This window comes from Cryptotermes secundus, unplaced genomic scaffold, assembly GCF_002891405.2.
Source record: "Cryptotermes secundus unplaced genomic scaffold, Csec_1.0 scaffold33, whole genome shotgun sequence".
NCBI classification, from domain to species: Eukaryota; Metazoa; Arthropoda; class Insecta; order Blattodea; family Kalotermitidae; genus Cryptotermes; species Cryptotermes secundus.
Window position 1 is genome coordinate 676,625 of NW_019727088.1, and position 20,851 is coordinate 697,475.

General features: G+C 43.2%; 1 protein-coding gene across 1 annotated transcript in view; it reads right to left on the bottom strand.

Annotated features, from left to right (window-relative positions):
• The window catches only part of LOC111864292 (sclerostin domain-containing protein 1), a 68,613-nt gene extending 54,918 nt beyond the window's left edge, over positions 1 to 13,695 (bottom strand). The window contains exons 1-2 of the mRNA XM_023851431.2: positions 13,628 to 13,695; positions 1,375 to 1,533 (exon numbers count right to left, since the gene is read on the bottom strand). Coding sequence (XP_023707199.1) covers positions 1,375 to 1,516 — 142 coding nt within the window. The 5' untranslated portion in view covers positions 1,517 to 1,533; positions 13,628 to 13,695. The remainder of the gene's footprint in view (positions 1 to 1,374; positions 1,534 to 13,627) is intronic.
• Positions 13,696 to 20,851: the final 7,156 nt, after the last annotated feature.

Sequence of the window (20,851 nt, forward strand, 5' to 3'; positions counted from 1 at the left end):
AAGGTGATCGGTAGCAGACACAGGCTGTGCTCTTATTGCTCTTGTTTCATTAAGTGGGCACCGCATAGGATGTGTCTGTGTATCCCCACAACACCTGAAAGCCGGAATAGTGGAACCAGAAGAGACATTTCTGTATGTGTTTCCCGCTCATCGTTGCTAGGGAATGCCTAGGTAAACTCGTTTCTGCGGTAGTGAATACACATGCAACAATAGAATAATTATTGCAAGCGTCGTTTTCTATGCGGTCCGTGTCGTATCAAAGGAAAGTAGGTGATCAATTCTTATTAGTAGTAGTATTAGTATTATTGCATATATACATATAGTCATGTACGTTTCGAAAAACAGCTTTCGATAACCTCCTGTGCGCTCCATGAGGCCTATGTATCCGTATACAGCAGTGCCCGAACTCTCTCATCGATTTCGATCAAAGTCGGCATGCTAGACCTATATTAAATTTTTCTTGCCATTTTCATATACTTCCAGTCATTTTGAGGCCTTTTACTTACGGACATAAAGAACTTCAGATTATCTCTGAGATCCTTGACAGAATTCAGTGAAACTTGACAGCATTGTATGACACTCGTAAGATCAAGTAACCTATTACCATGTAAGATTCGAGATTTTCACAGCGGTGACCATGAAGAATGCCGTCTTCTGGGATGTGGCGCAGTGTAGATTTGTGTCAGCCGACGTTTCGCAGGAACGTATCGCCTCCACATTCAGGATAGAAAATCTGCGAGCGAGGAAGCGGCGTGAGCAGGTGGCTGCAGATTGAGCCACCCAACAAAAAACGTCTTCGAGCGGTGGCTCAATCTGCAGCCACCTGCTCACTCTGGTTCCTCGCTCGCGGATTTTTCTACCGTGAAGATTGAGGCGATACGTTCCTCCGAAACATCTGTTCACACACGGTGCCACATCCAAGAAGACAGCATTCTTCAACGCATTACCATGTTTATATTTCATTCACATTTATTTTGATGGCTGTTCGTACTTAACGACCTAATTGAACCTTGTTTACACTGTGATGAAAGTGGATATGCTGCAATTACACGATTGACATGCGTTCCATTCACGTTAATTCCATTTACTCTTAGGTCTTCCAAGTTACTTCTTTCCTTCAGGTTTTGTATGCATCTCATCTCTCCCATGCATGCTACAGTGCCCCCCCCCCTTATCTCATATTCAGATATCAGATATCCCCTGGTTTAATAAACCAAATCACACGTATGTCTGGTGAAGAGTACAAATTATGAAGCTTATACAGAGGAAGTTTTCTCCAGTCACCTTAGTTTGTACTTTCACAAAGAAATAGCCTTTGCGAGACTCGGTGTAGCAATGAGAGGCAAGTGGACAAGACTTGACATGTCGACTAACCTTTCCTCCTGCTTCCACTGTACGTTGTGATGGAGACATTGCTGAAAGGCGGTGTCGTATTCTGCGTTCCGTGGTGATGCTGATGATCATGTGACTCTGTGACGCTCAAAATAAGAGACGCAAGCAGCAGGGCGGTCACCATTTTGTTTCTCACACAGCCTGCAACGAATTCATTACAGTTATTTGGGTCCAAGGCTTAGGGTTATGTCTCGCTTCAAACCATAATTTCATGAAGTTTGGCCAAGACTTGGGCTTGTCTGTCTTTACAAAGCACGATTTCAAGGTTTCGCAACGTCGACACATATTTGGTTGATATGTGTAGTATTTAAAAAAAATTCGCTTAGTGGGGGGGGGGGAGTCCAACTGGGTCCACTCGCCACGGCGGCCACTGATTGGCCTATTGTAGCCTGCCCCGGGTGATTATGATGATGGAGAATTTGGTGGAATGAAGATTGGCAGGGGAAACCTAAGTACTCGGAGAAAACCCGCCCCAGCACCACTTTGTCCACCATAAATCCCACTTGACCAGACCCGTGATCGGGAAGCCAGCGACTAACCGCTTGAGCTATGGCGCGGCCTTAGGTGTAGTATTTATATCATGTGATTCAAATAAGCTCAAGGACTCATATTTTAACTCGTGTGTCAACCGGTCTTCGTGAAATGCTTCATGTGAACTTGAAGTGAGATAAAACTGTTTTGCTTCTCACCATGTTGCCTTTGAGAGACCACACTTTTTCGAAGCGTCGTGACGTCGGTTTAAAAGTAGGTTTCACGTAATCGACTGGAGTTTGGAAAAATTCAGAGTAATTGCAGAGTGACACTTATTGTTATTAACACTGTCTTAGCAGAGCTTCTGTTTTACTGGACGAGAAAACCTCAAAACGATCTATCATAGTAATATGAAGAATACAACTGGGAGAATGCATGAATGTGATTGGCAGTTGCGCGCACGCATTTGATCGTTGGTAAAGGATATTTCATTTCAGTAGAATTGCTGCTGAATAAAATTCGAGTGTTTTAACGTTATTCGTTGAGATATTTTAAAATAATTGTATTGTAGGCTACAACAAATAAAAGAAACGGTCCTGACGAATGCACTACGTCTCAAAGTAGGTGAACTGATTAGATTTTCTTTGTTTGTATTAAAGGGTGTGACGTTTGCGTCGTTTCTGATGCAACTATATATGTTTTGAAGTAAAGCAAAATTAACAGACACGAAGCAAACACGGCATCGAAACTCTGTGGTATGCAGAACCAAGTAAGAATGGATAAAATAACTCGATTTTTTAATTATCTCGCTGTAACGGCAAAGTTTATTGAAAATTATAACCTTACAGATACTGCAGTGCGTGCTAGTTGCGTTATTTCCGAAATTTTGGCAAAAAAAGATTTTAACATTTTAGTGGGTCGAAAATAATAAATTAATGCACAGATGCAGTTGCAGAGGTAGCAGTTCCTGAAAAGAACACGTGTTTTCAAAAATTAGTTGATGAAGATTCGTCGTTGGAAGAATGAGAAACGCTCAAAGAAAAATGAATAAAGCTTAATAATGAAAATCGCTAAATTTCGGCGGTTTCAGTGGACGAGGGGAGACAATGAATATCGCCGAAGAAAGTTGTCTTCTGGGTTNATGAATATCGCCGTTTGCGTTCCTGGAAGATAGGGCGTTCAGTAAAACCAAGAAATTGACTATCTTAATAGCAGTGAAGGTGACCACTACAGGTGCAGATTTATATGAAGAAGTCGCTGGAAAGTCTGGATATCTGAGTACAGAAACTGGCTGGACTAGTATGACGGATGCGGCACCAAGTACGGTCACAAGGAGCAGTGGCGGGTAGCCGCTTGCCACCAGCGACATGAAGAATACAGTAGATTGCGGTTTGATAATATGCGTTAGTTGATAAAACAGCAGGATCTGCGTCCGAAATCCGTCAGACTGACTAATGTTGTTACAGTGGTTTCAGAGCTCGTAAATTTCGTTGCGTCAAAAGGAACGAATCATCTTCAATTTAAGGATTTCTCGACTGGTTTGAAATCTGGACATAGGGCTGTTGCCTGTTACATTAGAGTTCGTTGTGAGTCATGTTCGGATGCTTAAATGCGTGTATGACTTGAAACAGGAAATTGAATGCTTTCTGGAAATGAAAGGGTGACCCTTCCTTCGCAGCTGAATATGCCGAGGCTTTGTGTTTTGCATTACGTCACTCGACACATGAATGAAGTGAACATCAACCTGCAAGGAGTAAATCGCCTTGCCAGTGAAACCCTAGACAAAACAACAGTGTTCGAGAAGATACTACGATCAAAAAATATGACACTTCCAAATTCTGGGAACGCAGAAGCCCACTGATACTAAGAAACACGCGGAAAGAATTCAGCATCAACAAGAATTCTGTATTTAAGTATCCTGTTGCTAGCCATATTGAAACGTCTGTGTATAACACAGTCCGTCAGTAATGCAACAAATTGTTCCTCCTTCTCCCACTTACGAGTATACTTACACGCAACATGTTTCGGCCTTAGATGGCCATCTTCAGGTGTCTTAATATATTGAAATTGCTACACTACATTAATATGCGACAAAATCACACGCTGTAGTCCACTTAATAGTGATGGAATAGGTGCAACAGAAGATCACCAAAGTAATGAAAATTTTAATGGATTTTATTTCATTGTATTAAGTGCACTACAGCGTGTGATTCTAGCGCAAATTAATGCAGTGTAGCAGTTTTAATATATTAAGACACCTGAGGATGGCCATCTAAGGCCGAAACATGTTGCGTGTAAGTATACTCGTAAGTGGGAGAAGGAGGAACAATTTGTTGCATTACTGACGGACTGTGTTATACATAGACGTTTCAACAAGAATTCCAGACCCGTTTTCAAGGTCCCAGATCAACTTACTTTCATTGTCATTTGACGTGAATGTGGAAACTTTCAGCCATAATTCGAATGTAGATCACAGTTTACAGCGCGGTGAAGACCTGAGAAGTACGTACATGTCGATTTGTCGGAAAATACTTGACTTTTGAAAATTCTGTTTATCTGCTGATAAGTTTCCAGTATATAGTGACATGTCGATTTGTCGGGGAATGCTTGACTTTTGAAAATTCTGTTTATCTGCTGATAAGTTTCCAGTATATAGTGACATGTCGATTTGTCGGAGAATGCTTGACTTTTGAAAATTCTATTTGCCTGCTGATAAGTTCCCAGTATATAGACACCACGCACGGCGAATGATACACCCTCTCGGAAGCACATATGAGCACGAAAAGTCTGCTAGACAATAGAAGCGATCAACAAGAAGTCGAGAAATCAACTCAAGTTACGGAGGGTTGGGAAACTCCTGCCGGCGTTGTTACCTCTCACAGACGTTCAGAGATTGTGAACTGGTGGCAAAGAAACTGCGACGAGTTTCGTATGGACGTTTTTCCATCCTTAACAATAAAGCTGCAAGTCCGAAGACATTATATTAATATGTCATTGCATTATCAGTCATAATTGTTGTCGCTTAAAGCTTAACATTAACAAGTAGTTACTATAGGATTCTGACGATGGTGTATAACATACTGATATATTGGGTTTTTGGACTTTATCCATCGTCCTGGTTTTTAAGATAACAAATAAAAACACGACGTTTCGGAAACTGGATCTGTTTCCGTCCTGGTCANCTTAACATTAATGTATATTGCAAAAATTTATTTTTATACCTATTGCACCGTTTGCGGCCTGCGCAAGGGTTTCGGAGTTTTGTTTAATATTTAGAGCTTCGGTTTATATCAAAGCTAAGGTGAAGAAAGAAACTTCCATTCTGGGCTGTCAGGCAACCGAATTATTTTAAGAAAAGAAACTAAAGTCACGGTCCCAACACAGGCGTGACCAATTGTTACAAGCGAGCCGTCAGAAAGTAAGACCGTCGGAGGACAACAGCGGATTGGAAAGACTCGGGTTCTAGCAGCATTCGTCTACATCATAAACACGGGTTTGTCAGAAGTTACAAGCAACTATATGAAGCGGTATGATGTATGTACTTTCTTTAACTAATCTATATCAATTACTCATAGATCGGCATATTATGGAAGCTGATATTATATTATTAATGGCTTGTATTCAACATGTACCCGGTTCGAATCTTATCAAGGGTTGCATTTTCCTCAGAACTGCAGCGGTTTCTCAGTTCCCTAGAATTCCACATGGGATCTCAAAATGTACTGTAACCAATAGTAGAGTGAATTTACCGACTACACACCACGTTTTTTTATTATCACTACATGTTTCGACCTCAAGAGGTCATCCTCAGGTGTATGAACACGGCTGTATAATTACACGCGGTCACATTCACTTTTCACTCATTCGACCCTGTATCTTATCAAGATTTACGCTCACTAATATATCGAGTTCTTTTATAAAACACAGGTTAAAATTATTGTTCTAATTTAATTGTTAAAAGTTAAAAGTTCGTGAATCGAAGTTCAATTCATGTCACTGGTTACATAATAAAAAAACGTGTTGTGTAGTCGGTAAATTCACTCTACTATTAACTAAACACACGATTAACAAACGATTAAAATTGTACTGTAACCACTTTATATCTATTTTAGCTTTCTTTATTCCTGAATATTCATTTTAATGCAATGTGAATATTTAGGCCCCGACAATTATAAGTGAAGAGCTCCACGGAGCAGAATCCTTCTCGAGGAGCTGATAGTCGCTCAGATGATCAAGGAAGTTTGTTCTCACGTTTTTATGTAATTAATTTCTCGCTCTGGAAAAAAATTCATCGTAGTGTTTGTGTGTCAAGGAGCTTCTCACAGTATATATGGAACGTAACATGGCGAGACTGACTGACGAACAGTCCACTGCAGTAATGTCACTGAATAACTGACTAAATTAATCTCCATGCAGCTGAGCCCTTCTTGAGAAGCCAGCAGCTGCGCAGCTACTCAAGAACTTCCCAATATTGTATGAAACCTGAAGGTTCATTACCGTGTTCACAATAGCACTCCACTGGTCACTATCCTAAGCCAAATAAATCCAATCCATACCGCCCCATCCTATATCTCTAAGATCCGTCTTAATATTATCCTCTCACCCACGTCTAGGTCTTCCTGGTGGTCTCTTTCCTTCTGGTTCCCCCTCTCCCCAAATCCGATATTCATTCCTTTTCGTCTCCATGCGTACAACATGTCCTGCCCATCTCACCCTCCTTGACTTGATCATTCTAATTATACATGATGAGATCAGCTCGCAGACACGTCGGTCTATTAGGGAGGTGCTCGGTTCGAGGTTCGGCCGGGACATCTGTTATCGTGACCTTCCTCAGTCCCCCAGGCAAATGCCGGGTCATACCATGATTATGAAATGACCGCTTATCACCCGGCACTAATTTAAATACGGAGAGATCAGCTTAACTAGAGACAGAACATGTGTCTCTCTTTGCGGTTTGAATTCCAAGTATACTATTGTGCAAACTGGAACGGGAGTGCAGTTCAAAACTAACGCTAAGGATTTGTAAGGCCTGATCTTCTGACAGCCTAACCAACAACTTGTTCGTCATGGGTCGGACGGACGGCGTTCGATTCCCGGCAGGGGTGGAAAAATTTTCCTCGCCGTCACGTCCAAACGGCCCTGATGCCCACACAGCCTCCTCTCGAATGGATACCAGGGGCTTTTTCTATGGAAGCAAAGAGGCTGGGTAGTGAAGCTGACCACTCGCCCCATCCAATACCGATCTGGAAATCAGTGGATGTTCACCTCCATGCCCATTACACACCTTCATCGTTTTTTATTTAGGGGCAAGAGCAAAATTTAGCTTTAATAAACCAGTTGCTTGTAGAAAAGTAGATTGCTATTAATCAATTCAAGAAATGCATTGTCATCATGAAGGTGCAGTGTTCATCAGTGTCAGAAGAGGTTGCCTGAGTTCCTTCCGTGCAACTCATACCCTCACAGCTTCTTTGCTTAGAATTTGCCTTAATATCATCATCCTGACTCAGTCACCCACTCTCCCAGCCACCCAATCAGTGGTCCACTCAGGCACTCACTGTATATCACAAGTTTTGGGCTTCGTGGACGTTTCTTATTCGGGAGGGGCTAGAAGGCCGGCTATACTGAGGCTTTTCGTGCTTTTTCAGTCCCTCCAGCCAAATGCCGGGTTAGTACCTCAAACTAGGCCATGCCCGCTTCCTTCCCCATCCTTTCCCATTATTCAATAATCACCAAAGACGCTAATATCTCAGATGCTGAAGGTTAAGATAAAATTATTCCTGTGCTTAATTAAGCACTACGCCATGAAGACGTATGGGGGAGTTAGCCTCGGCACTAAATGGAGGTCAGTGGTTAGCTTCACGCCCCTCCCGCTTTATCCCTGGGGAAAGAGCACCCGGTACCCATTGGGTATGATGCTGGGTGGGCCCAAGAACCGCTCTGGACGACGTGGAGAAGAGAGGAATCGTTTGCTCATAGCCTAGTCTCTATATTGACAGCTGTCGCGACTCTGATATTGGGTTTGAAGTTCTCATAGCGATGACATTGAAGAGATCTATTTTCTGTGATGTAACGCCACGTAGTCAGGTAGAGGTCCACACACGTTTCGGAAGAACCTGCTGCCTCCATCTTTACTGTCGGAGAGTAAGGCAAGCAAGAAACCAGCTAAAAATAAGCTCCGCCCGCAGTACTCTCCACCGAAACGTCGATATAGACTTCTACTTAAGTATATGGCTTTATATTCAAGAATATAGTAATATTCAGATAAATAATGTTTCATTCTTAATTTGTTGGCTGTTTGTGATAGAGGTCCATCTTTATACGCGATTTCACATGTGAAGCTCTAATAATACATAAGCCATTGCCATCAGAGAAAAAACTCGGCCACCATGGACTCCATTGATTTCAGTGCTTAATGCGCATGCGCCACAATCACATTGTTGGTTTGACGTCTCCTGTTGGAGGTTTGTCTACCCTCAAGCTAGTATTCAAATAGCTTCCATAAATAGTCTTTCCACGAATCTTTTTTTTTATATTTTGAAAGATGTCTGTCTCTTCCAGAGCTGGCAAACACTGTCATGCATACATTATGTGACTCACAAGACGATTTCGGTTGGGGAACCACTGGGATACAAAAAGATATGGGAATGCTGCCTTCGCCACTGAGACTTCAGTAGAGCTGCCACATTCTAATACTCGAGATAAAATAAAAACAAGTAAAGCTACCCCTGTGAGACTTCGAGGCTCCCTTATTTTCTAGACAATCGGCTCACAGATGGCGGTGAGGTTGTCAGTCTTAGGCGCTGGCCTCCCTTTACCCCCTAGGAAGATTCATGGTACACATTTCTGTTAGAGGCTGAGTCAACCCTATGGCTATAGTGCGGCTGGAATATTTTTTGTTGACAGAACCGTGAATTCAGAGAATAAGATGGTTGGGACATGTCGAAAGAATGGAAGATAATGCACTAAAAGAATGTTAAAAGGAAGGCTATATTCCAAAAGAAAAGGAAGACCCAGGAGGAGATGGCCAGACGATGTTGAGAACAACCTGAAGACGATGAAGGTGAAAGGATGGATAGAGAAGATGAGGAATAGAGAGCAGTGGAGACTGGTTGTAGAGGAGGCCTAGGCTCACCCAGGGGTGTAGCACCGAGTGGTAGGTTGATAGAATCGTGAACCATTAGCACTTGCCAGTGGGGTGGGACGAAGTCCCTTGTACTGCGGTCACTTCTGGCCTATTGTACCAACCATTAGCACTTTGTTGTGTTCACGTAGCTCAGTATGTCTAGCATGAGAATTAGTAATTACCACATATCATTCAGCGTGTATTCAGAAACTAAATACAAGCCAAACCGTTGTAAAGGAAGAGCCTGCGAAAGTGGTAGCCCCATGTCGGATAGGCAACATAACTTTTAAAGAAATGTAATTCATAATATAGGGAAAGGAACAAGAGAAACAGAGATCTACAGTTTTGCACAAAACTCATTTTCATAAAGAAGAAACGGTCACATTTGAAGAATAGTAATCATAGGAATATGATACCAAACTACACTGCTTCACATCCCGGAATTTTGTTATCTTGCATTATCTGTAAGAACGAACTGTTCCGCTCCATCGCTTCTTAATTTTCTGACACTTAGAAACCCTGTTGCCGTCCCTGATTTATAATTTTGAGATAATGAACTTAAATCGGTTTGAAGAGTACTGTCTTTTGTAATGTACAGTCCGATAGAAATTTACTGACGTTTATGAGGAATATACTGCCTCCGTCTTAAGGGTCAAAGATTCACTCTAGCTTGCTCGGCTTACTCATCTACCTTGAAGATGGTAGCAGTGCATCCTACAGAAACTTCAGAAAGTTCATAGCCACCGCCGTGCCAGCCTCAAATTTCACGAGGGGGTTTGACATTCTTGTGCTGGGAGTACTTGAGGAGACTGGGGGTTTCTCCCCCCAGACTGTGAACAGTCGGGTTGTTACACAGCAGGTCCCCCGTCCTCATTTCTAGCAAACAGAGCGAGCCCTGAGGGAAGCACTTCCCTGAAGACACCTGCTATTTGTCCCTTCCGCATGATCTGTCCACGTAAATTGGTTCAGTCACGTGACGTCTTTCATACGAAAGAATGGTGGGCAAGTTTTTTTTTTCTCTTCTTGCTTCCAATTTCGAGCACAGGGCTGATTTCTCAGTTTCTTGATCATTTTACAGACGGTAGGGCTCCTTGGACGGGTGATCAGCTCGTCGCAAGGCCTCTGCCTAAACACAGGATAGCACAACACCGAAAAACGCACGCGCGCGCGCACACACACACACACACACCAAACATCCGCGCCCTGAGTGGGATTCGAACCCGACGATCCCGGCTTCCGGGCGAGCGAAGACAGTATATGCCTTAGACCGCTAGGCTACCGTGACCGGCTCAGTGGGTAAGTAACTAAAAGTAATATCGCTAACAGGTTAAATCAGCGGCAGCCCTTCTTATTCGTATTCATGATGTAGCCGGTTTGAATACCAGTCATGTAGGCCGATACACTATCCGGAGTTCTTACTGGTATTCCGATAGCATAGTCGGTATAGTGACTGACTACGGGCTGGACTAGTCCCAGTAGGATCAAAAATTATCTCTTCTTCACGTCGTCCAGACCGGCTTTGGGGTCCACCCAACCTCCTATCCAATAGGTACAGGGGGTAAAGCGACAGGCGCGTTAAGCTGACCACTCACCTCGAGCTAGTACCGAGGTTAAGAAAATGTGGATCTATACAAACAAAACAAAAACAAACTCTGTGGCTTTAGTCCGCAAGCGAACTATACCGACGGAACAATCGCCGCTTGTCAACGAAGTTAGTGCCAACTTCGGCGGATAGAGGGTGTCGCGTGGGCAGCGCAACGAATCCCCACGGCCGTTAATTTCGGTTTTCTAGACCGGAGCCGCTACTATTCCATTCAAGTACCTCCTCAATTATCCTCACGCGGCTGAGTGGACCCCGTTCCAGACACACTACTTCTCAAAAACGCTGGTAGCGCCGAGAATCGAACCCGGGCCTCTGGATCTATAGGCAGGAACTCTGACCACTAGACCACAGAGGCGGTCTGTGGATCTCTCAGTTCCTGCACACAGACACTGATATAGCTGTTTCTGAAAACAGCCCGACGTCTCTCAAACTTTTACAAATTATTTATTCATTGAAGAAAGCAGTCTTCTGGGATTTGGCACCGTGTATAAGTGGTGTTAACCGACGTTTCGGAGGAACGTATCGCCTCCATCTTCATGGTAGAAGAAAAAGTATAAGAAATCTGCAAGCGACAAGACCGTGAGAACGGTAAAAGCAGTCTGCAGAAGACTGCTTTCTTCATAGTCACCGCCGTGAAAGCCTCAAATCTTATTTATTCATTTTCTACATATCACTATTGGGAATGTATGGAGTTCGGGTCTCGAACTGCAGACTCTCTCCCCTCAGTAGATTAAGATTTCTCGTTAGCTTTCTGTCTCTCCTGGCAATGAAGAGACACTGATGCTGCATGCTACACTCTTCACAATTCGACTTCAGACGGCTCTTCATACCGTTTCGCACTCCGTGTTTCTACAGTTCGCGTAAGGCGAATCGTCATGACATTCACGGTCTCCGTCAATTCATTTTGTTTACGTTTGTGGGAATTAATGAAATTAAATGAATTCTCTCGGTTAATATAGTTTCTAGCTCGTTAAACGCAAAAGAACATCCGGATTGAAAAAGGAATAAATTATCTGCTTTCGACTCTTAAACTCGGTAAGAAAAATGGGGGGGGGGGACCAATAGACGTCACATAACATTTCGTGGTCAGACATATGTTAGGAAGTAATAAAATGAAGTAACATATTGATAGACCTATTAATTCTCTCTAGCATCAGAATCCGAACGTTAAACACCGCTAGCACAAAAGCCCGCCGATGTACTTTATAGTCCATTTTTAATTCTTAAAACACATTTTTCCCTAAGTTTGATCTTGTCCCTTTACCTTCCCCTGTGGCCCCTCTCGCCAGTACTATTTACATACTTCTTGTCTCTGTGATCTACATATCCAGCCAATCCTAACATCTTACGTTAAAAGTTCTGTGAAAAAGTATAAATCTCTCATTTCCTCGGCGTGTAATTTCCTTCTTGAATTAACAATGATATATTTTCCGAAACGTTTCGTAACATTGCGCAGGCGCCTGTTAGCTTCGTCGTATACGCCCGCATGCGCGTTGTGCTGTAGCTCCTTTCTGAATGAACAGTAGTGCTTGCAGCTAGCTTGGGGTAAAGGGAGGGTGACGCACTGTAACGAACGACCCGTTATAACCCATACACGCCCTACAGTCCTTATCTCAGTTGGTGAACTAAATCCACTGCGCATTTTGAGGCCGGCCAACTCCAAAAACACGGACTATATGTAACAAATATGTGGATTAAATTTAATGGCAGAAATACCGTAGAATACGAGATATACTGCTTCAAAACAGATCACGACAGCTTTCCAGTATTTTCTATTTACGCGTAAATCGGTAACGTCTCGTTTCATTTGGCGCCAAACAACCTCGGCAGGCCATTAAATTAACTTACACTAAGGCCGCGCCATAGCTCAAACGGTGAGTTGCTGGCTTCCCACCGCGGCGGCCCGAGTTCAGTCCCGGGTCTGGTCAAGTGCGATTTGTGGTGGACAAAGTGGTGCTGGGGCGCGTTTTCTCCTAGTACTTAGGTTTCCCCTGCCAATCTGCATTCCACCAATTGCTCCACAGTCACCCTCACCTATCATCTGGGGCTGGTTCAATAGGCCAGAAGAGGCCGCAGTACAAGGGACTTAGCCCCACCCCACTAGCAACAAGAAAACTCACACCAACGAATTGAGTAGGAACAAAATACTGTTATACATTTTCGCAAAACATCTTTACTGCCAAAATTTGCCTCCTGACCATAAAACTGCAAATAACTAAATTGTTACAGAAGGAACATATTTGTTTTTGTCTCAGTTATTTTGGGTTAGGGGGGGGGGGATAGGGTAAAACCGTATCTGTCCCTGGCACCAATGAAAAAAAGAGTTGAATCGGATCTAGAAGTCGATAACATGACGTATCGATTATGTCAAAAATGTGTGTAATCTACGGATGGTTTTATATCGGTTAAAACACAAACCGATGATTCGATTCCGCAAATATCAAAACCAGCCACTGTTACCCCTCCACCTTCCATCCTCACAGCTCCACTGGGTCATACAACTAACGTTTCTCAAGAAGTTTTCCTAAAATTCTATAGACTCATTCGCCCCTTTCCTCATCCTTCGCAGCCTCCAAAATTTCACTTTCCTAACTACACTACAAGGCGCAGTTCCTCATTACGTATTATCCTAAACTGCTCACTTAACACTTCTTAGATGCATAAATTTTCTTCGGTACTTTTTGTAAAATCCTCGTAATTTATGTAATCTACTCTCACGCAAATAACTGCAGAATTATTTTGCATATGCATTGTGGAAAGACAACGAGGATGACAGAAGTTTTCTAAAGTGTGTGTGTGTGTGTGTGAGTTTGTCCCTTGTTACTCATGCTTCTTTATGGATGAGTTCCCAATTTCGTCTTGAATTTTCTCCGTTACTGCATGACAGTTTTGTTCCTACGACACCATACACCATTAACCATGACATTTTGTAACCTGCGGGGTTGAACCTGCCTCGTTAATAAATCACGAGGCGAAACAGACACAGACAGACACAACTTGTAGCTACTAACGAAGCGCCCACACGCTTGCACCTGTACCTGTAATTGCGCGCGCACTGACCACTCCACTTCGTCTCCAATTGCTGGACCCGAACTGGCTGCAAGCGGCCGTACCATATACTCTTTATACTACACTTACTACATGTGACTGAGGAGTCCCCTCCCTTGGGCTTCTAGGCAAACCGCGCGCCGGTCTTGCGCACTCCGTCTTTGGCGACGTTCTGTCAACTGCATAGTCTAATTAATGCAAATGAAGTGTGATTTAATTTCGAGGAGACTGCAGTAACGCAAAGTTGTATTGCTGCGTTTCCTCATCCTTTGTGTGGTTTATTTTGTGACACTACCCGTGTCTCACGCTATATACTGGCGAATGGCGGTATGATTGGCGAGCAATGAACTGAAAAGAGTTTGGAAAGAAGCACCCGTAACCTAAGTGAACTGCTTTCCCCGACATTTTCCTTGTTGGAACGAGGGGGACAGCGATGTCTCAGACCAGATTCGACCCAGCGTCTGCCGTACACTTGTTTAGAGTGTTATTTCTACACCATCTTGATCTGTTGGTGCATTTTGTTTTGTGGTGTTACATTACAGTTATACACGCCTTCCACATAAATGCTTCTATTGAATTAATTAATGTCATGCTATTTTATTGGGTCACTCCGTAGTGTAGTTGGTTGAGGCACTATGCTACCAGTCGGAAGGTCGTGGGTTCCAATCCCGATTAGATCATTGGATTTTTCAATTGAAGCCGTTATTTTGTTACGTGTGCAATCTGTAATTTTGCCCCTTGCTTGTGCGTTCTTCCCTCTGGCAGCGTGCGGTGCTGTCTTCGCTTGTGTGACAAGTGACAAGAACAGAAAAACAGGTTACGGCAATTATACATCTGAAGTAAAGGATACAGATCAAAACAAGTGGACGACGCCCCCTTGTGAGCTGTAATGAGAGTTTTACGAAATTTAAAGGAAATTTTAATATAAAATTTTAGTAGATTTTATTTGATTTAAATTAAGTGAATTACAACGTGTGCTATTTAGGGCATACCAATTGACTGCGAGCATGACGTTTTAAACCATGAAATGTGCAGTTGTATATGCGACGAATGGACATTATTAGTGCAGTGTAGCAGTTTTAGCATAGTAAGACACCTGAAGATGGCCATTTAGGGCCGAAACGTGTCGAAACTGAAAGTGTAAGAAAGAACAATTTGTTGCATTGTTGACGGACTGTGCAGTACAATGAACAGTATTGGATAGTAATGCAACAGGATGCTTAAATGCAGGATATTTCGACACATTTATCATCGTCAGGTTGTACGGCGAGGTTCTTTTTAAGAGCACTCTGGCATAAGAGCCGCACTCTCCGGCCGTCAACTCATACAGCGTAGGCCGTTGCGTTGTCTAGAAAATTCGATGTGTTCTGTTATCAAAATGTCTCAACATAAATATTAAAGTAGTTCAATTGTATATAATTTAAATTCAGAAGTTTGAATGAACCCATTCTTGTGTACAAGTAATATGCCTTAATTAATACCTGTGGCCGCGCCATAGCTCAAGCGGTTAGTCGCTGGTTTCCCACCGCGGCGGCCCGGGATCGATCCCGGGGTCTGGTCAAGCGGGATTTGTGGTGAACAAAGTGGCGCTGGGGCAGGTTTCCTCCGAGTACTTCGGTTTCCCATGCCAATGTTCATTCCACCAATTGCTTCACAATCACCCTCACCTATCATCTGGGGCTGGTACAATAGGGCAGAAGTGGCCGCAGTACAAGGGACTTAGTCCCACCCCAGTAGCATTAAAAAAATTAATACCTTTAAAAAAGTAAAGCTATCCCTGTAACAGGCCTTGAAGGCCCATAGGGTTGTGAGAAATTGAGGGTCCCACATTATCTAGACAATCGGCTCGAAGATGGCGGTCAGGTTGTCAGCCTTACGCGTCTGCCGCTCTTTACTCCCCAGGAAAATTATTTAATTAATTCCTGGTACTCATTTATGTTGGACCCGCGACCTTCCGACTTGTAGCATAGCCTCTCAACCAACTACTAAAAGTAAAATTAGGTTAAAACACTAGTTCATTCAGGGGAAGGTTTGACTTGGTTTTTAAACTTTAATAAGGATACTGAATGGACCGTATCATGTTTTATTAAAATGTTTCCATTGCGAATGAACTTGTTACGCGCGGACGAGAAAAGAGAAGGATTTCATCTCTTACACATCGCTGAGATAACGTTTGTAACGAAGCAGACAGGAACCGCCAACCGTATGCTCGCGGGCTCCTTGATATCCTTGGAAAACTTTTTTATTCGTCCGAGAAAGTTTTCAAATAATTATATCAATTTCTTACTTAGTGTACGACGATGACAAATCACGCGGTTATTTCCGCTCTTGAACCAGATCTCTGTCCAGTGCCGAGGCGTCTAGGTGTTTAGATTTTGTTAAGGTGTCACATGACCGCCTCTGTGGTCTAGTGGTCAGAGTTCCTGGCCACAGATCCAGAGGTTCCGGGTTCGATTCCCGGCGCTATCATAATTTCTGAAAATTAGTGGGTCTAGAACAGGGTCCACTCAGCCTCGTAAGGATAATTGACGAACTATTTCAAGGCACTTACTTCACTGACAAGCGGTGGTCGTTCGGTAGGTGAAGTTCGCTTGCGGACTACAGACCACGGAGTTTGTTTTTGTTTGTAAGGTGTCACATTTATGGATTCAGGTTAAATAATAATGCAGTTTTCTAAGAAAAAACTTAATAATTCCTTAGTATCGTTCTTCTGAGATTTTGCTGGAATTACATTTTGGGAAATGTCATAATCTTAGGACTCAACGAGCAAACCTGATCACGACATAATTATTCGATTCCGCACGTCTTACTGTACACGCCTGCGGAGTTTATTGTCAATTATAAACTTCTCCCAGTTGCTCCTCGCCCACAGAAAGTTGGCCACTCCTGCGGTAGAAAATCGACAAGTCCCATTTGAGCTTCATATAAATTAGATATGAATGCTATATCGGCTCACACCGTTCAGCTTAGAGTCGACCCATACGAAATTAGCTGAAAATCCATGAGAAATTTCGAGGTTGAAACGCGTGAATGGACGCACTGCCTCCCTTTCGTATCGGAGAAGTCATGCAGGCAGACAACGAATGCTCCAAGCAAGAGGCGAGTGTTTGAACTGAGGCCACGAGGCTCGGCAGGTAATGTTCTGCACAGAATGCCGGCCGCAAGGTCACATGTCTTGCTGTAGAACGTCGTTCCATGCTTGAATTAAGTTAGAGATCCGTGCATCGAATCCTGGGTCCGCCTATTGTCTTCTCGACATTCCATGGACTGGCGAGACAATGAAATGATGTAATAAAAACGGGCAGTATTCACTCACTTCACTCAACGCAAGATTCAGGCACCCCTTTCACCATCAATGAAAACCGATGACTATGAGATTGGCATGACAGGTAGTACGCATCGGAGAGACGAAAAATTAAATTTTAGTCGGAAATCCTGAAAGGAAGAGAGTACTTGCTCATAAACATGAGAATAATATCAGTGTACATTGGATTAAAGAAGAAGATTGATCCAGGCAAGGACAGGAACTAGAACAGGCTGCTGTGAATTCGTTAATCAACTTTCGAGTTTCATATGAAGCAGGGAATTTATTGGCAAGATTAGTAACTTTCAGCTTCTCAATAAAGATTAGTTATATGAGATTCTAGGTTCTCACGTTGGTGACTATGAAGGATACTGTGTTTTAGGATGAGACATCATGTCATCTGGCAGACATTTCGGAAGATACTTCTATACCTCCATCTTCGTGGTCTAAGACTAAGCCGTACAAGCTGACTGTGCATGCTGTTTGGCTTACTCTTCGACCCTGAAGACAGAGACGGTACTTTCCCCCGAAACGTCGGTAAGCATCTGGCAGACTACATGATATCATGTTCAGTTAGCTCGTGTACTTCAACTTCAGAGTGTTATTGGTTCTTGATGCACCGTTACGAGTGTTCCCGCTTCTGATATTCAGAAACAAGTCATACTCGCGGTAACATGCCAGTACCTTGACTGCAAGAGATGAATTTCCATTCCCTCGTTTGATTGAACGACAAAACTTAACATTCATTGCATCTAATGACTGAAACCATGTACCGTCAGGTTTCGCCTATCGGCGATTTAGTGAATGAAATGTCAAGAGCCAGAGATCAGGTCACATGTGCACACACTCGGACTTCTGCCAAGTAGCACGTACGGTTGGAAAGGTGTGATCCGTGCCGAAGTGCACAGGGCTCACACGTGCCTTCTAAGTGCTTCCAGCTGTTCCATTTACGTCTCTTATGAAATTATAATTATGTTATCGACCTTAATTAAAATCGAAATCGAAATCGTCCTGCAACTCTTTATAAGGATCTTCCAGCGGACCACAATCTGAATCTGACTCCTAAGTGCAACGTCGTTCACTATTGTTTGTTGGAGTTCCTTTATGTGACATTACATGTTTCGGCCTAACTGGCCATCTTCAGCTGTACAGGTGTTGTGCATAAGGATTCTGCTGCTCACTGCAATGCCCTTCTCTTCCTCCTTTTGTACTTGTAGTTGCATCTATTTGTTGGGAGGAAAGAAAACCGCATTAGAGCGAGCAGCAGAAACCTTAACCATAACAACCTGTACACCTGAAGTTGGCCGGGGTACGCGGTATCGTAGTTAGTTGAGGCACTATGTTACAAGCCGAAAAGGTCGCGGGTTCGATTCCCGATGAGATAATTCTTTATTTACCTAATCCTTCCAGCCGAACTATGGCCCTGGGGTCGACTCAGCCTCTAACAGATATGAGTATCAGGAATCTTCCTTGGGACAAAGAGAGGCCGGCGTGTAAGGCTGACAACCTCACCACCATCTGTGAGCCGATTGTCTAGAAAATGTGGGAGCCTCAACGTCTCACAACGCTATGGGCCTTCACGTCCTGTTACAAGGATAGCTTTACCTTTTACACCTGAAGATGGCCACACATGTGGTGTTTCATAAAGGAATAGGAAGAAAAATAGTGAACGACGTTGCACTTAGACGGCACAAAAGCTCCTAAGTCGGATCTGTACAGTGCAACAGGATGCTGAAATATAACATCACAATCTAAATGTTCCCCGCCATGACATCCACAAAGCTGCTTGTAATATCATCAGGGAAAGAAGGCCGCGAGATGTGTCACTTATGTTCTTAACTTCTCAGTGCATGTGTCAATTAAATATTATCTTCTAAGTTTCATTCCTTAGAAAGTGAATTTCTTTTAAATTTCGAAATACCTACTAGAGATCATGGGGGGTGCGTAGTTGGTTGAGGCGCTATGCTACAAACCGGAAGGTCGCGGGATCGAATCCCGATGATGTGGATTTGTTCAATTTACCTAATCCTTTCAGCCGCACTATGGCCCGGGGATCGACTCAGCCTCTAACAGAAATGTGTACCAGGAAATTTCCTGGGGGTAAGGAGCGGCCGGCGCTCAAGGCTGACAACCTTACCGCCATCTGTGAGGAGACTGCCCAGAGGATGTGGGAACCTCAACCTCTCACAACTCTAAGGGCCCCCACTGCCTGTTACAGGGATAACTTCACCTTTTGCCTTTAATAGAGATTATCTCAGTCCCTTACTATGTAATCTTCGCTTTCGCTGAAGACGCTGCGATATACGTGTATGTGTGTGGGATCAACTTTCTAGCTACACCGGACAGTACATTCACTGCACCAGAAATCTGAACCTTTGCATATTTCTTGTTCGGCTTCTTGTTTATTATCGCCTCCTTTCCTTCTCTTCGTCCCTCGTCATTATTGTTATTGTTGCTCGTTTTTTTCCTAAATGAAAAATAACTGTTTTGTAAGAAAAAATTGATTACGTAACAATATTTATGAAAGAGAGGTGAAGGACCCAGCCAGTTTCCCTGAAGACGGCACTCGGTTGTAACCAAACACGTATAAAGATAAGCATTTGTGAATTCTTAGGATCAGCTAAAGGGAAAATTGTGGGTAAAGTCCCGCCCCACCTCCATTTAGAAGTAAATGAATAAGATGTTAAAAATATGACGTGATTTAGGCATTTCAGCACATTCAGCCCTGTTCAGAATAAATTCCAGTAGCTGGATTGTTTTACTAAAAGCAGTCAGGTTTCAGAGCTGGGGGTTCCTTTGCAATGACAACAAAAGAAAGTCCGTTACTAAAGTAAGGTTCTGGAGACAAGACGACTGTCACTGGTTGGGAGAAAGGAAAACAGAGGAACAAGCAGGGCACGTATTTCTCCAAAATTTATTGTAAGATGTTCTAGCGCTGTGGATTGGACTGACCTGACCCAGATTAGGCTCATAGTCGGGTTCTGGTGTTTGCAGTGATGAACCTTCGTGTTATAGCACGGCTACAAGAAATGCAGTTGCAGGAACTTTTGAATTTTGGACATATTTACGTGATGTCAGAATTGGTAACAACAAAAGGCAGTAGACGCAGCAAAGAGAGCAGTGGCGGGGAGGGTAAGAAACGTAAAGTTCTCGTCCTTGTGCTTAACTAATTAAGCACTACCACATGTAGGCGTATAATGTATAGATTCACCTATTCTCGATCTAGGCATTAGTTGGAGGTGAGTGGTCAGCTTCACACCCCGGCAGCTTTACCTCCGCGCAAAGAGCCCTTTGTGCCCATTGCATAGGAGGCTGGTTGTGTCCCAGAACTGATCTGGATGACGGGGAGCAGAGAAAATTCTTGATCCTACCGAGACTCAAATTCCGACACAACACGAACTAAAATAGCAGGTATCACAAAGTAAGTAAGAATGTAGGAAATACAAAATACTCGTGTAAGACTTAGAAATATGTGAATATTAAAGTGGGTCTTGAGGAAAGAGGACAAAGCAATTTGGTTCAAACTAGTATCCGATAGATGGCCATTTTGAATCTCGACCAGGATACCGATTGTCCTGAGTTAGGTTTCAGTGATTTCTATTAATTCCTTCAGGTCAACACCCGCAATAATGCCTCGAAATAGGGCTCCGGTCTAGAAAACAGAAATTAACGGCCGTGAGGATTCTTTGCGCTGACCACGCACCACCCTCTATCCAATAAAGTTGGTACTAACTTCACCGACAGGCGGCGGTCGCTCGGTCTGTATAGTTCGCTTGCGAACTGAAGCCACGGATTTTTTTTTTTTTTTTGCGTTGCATACACAGTGTGTCCAGGTTCTGTTAGGACTGTGTTCATTAAAAATACAAGACGTGAATTATTTTCAAAATTTCACTTTTATTCAAAATAGTCT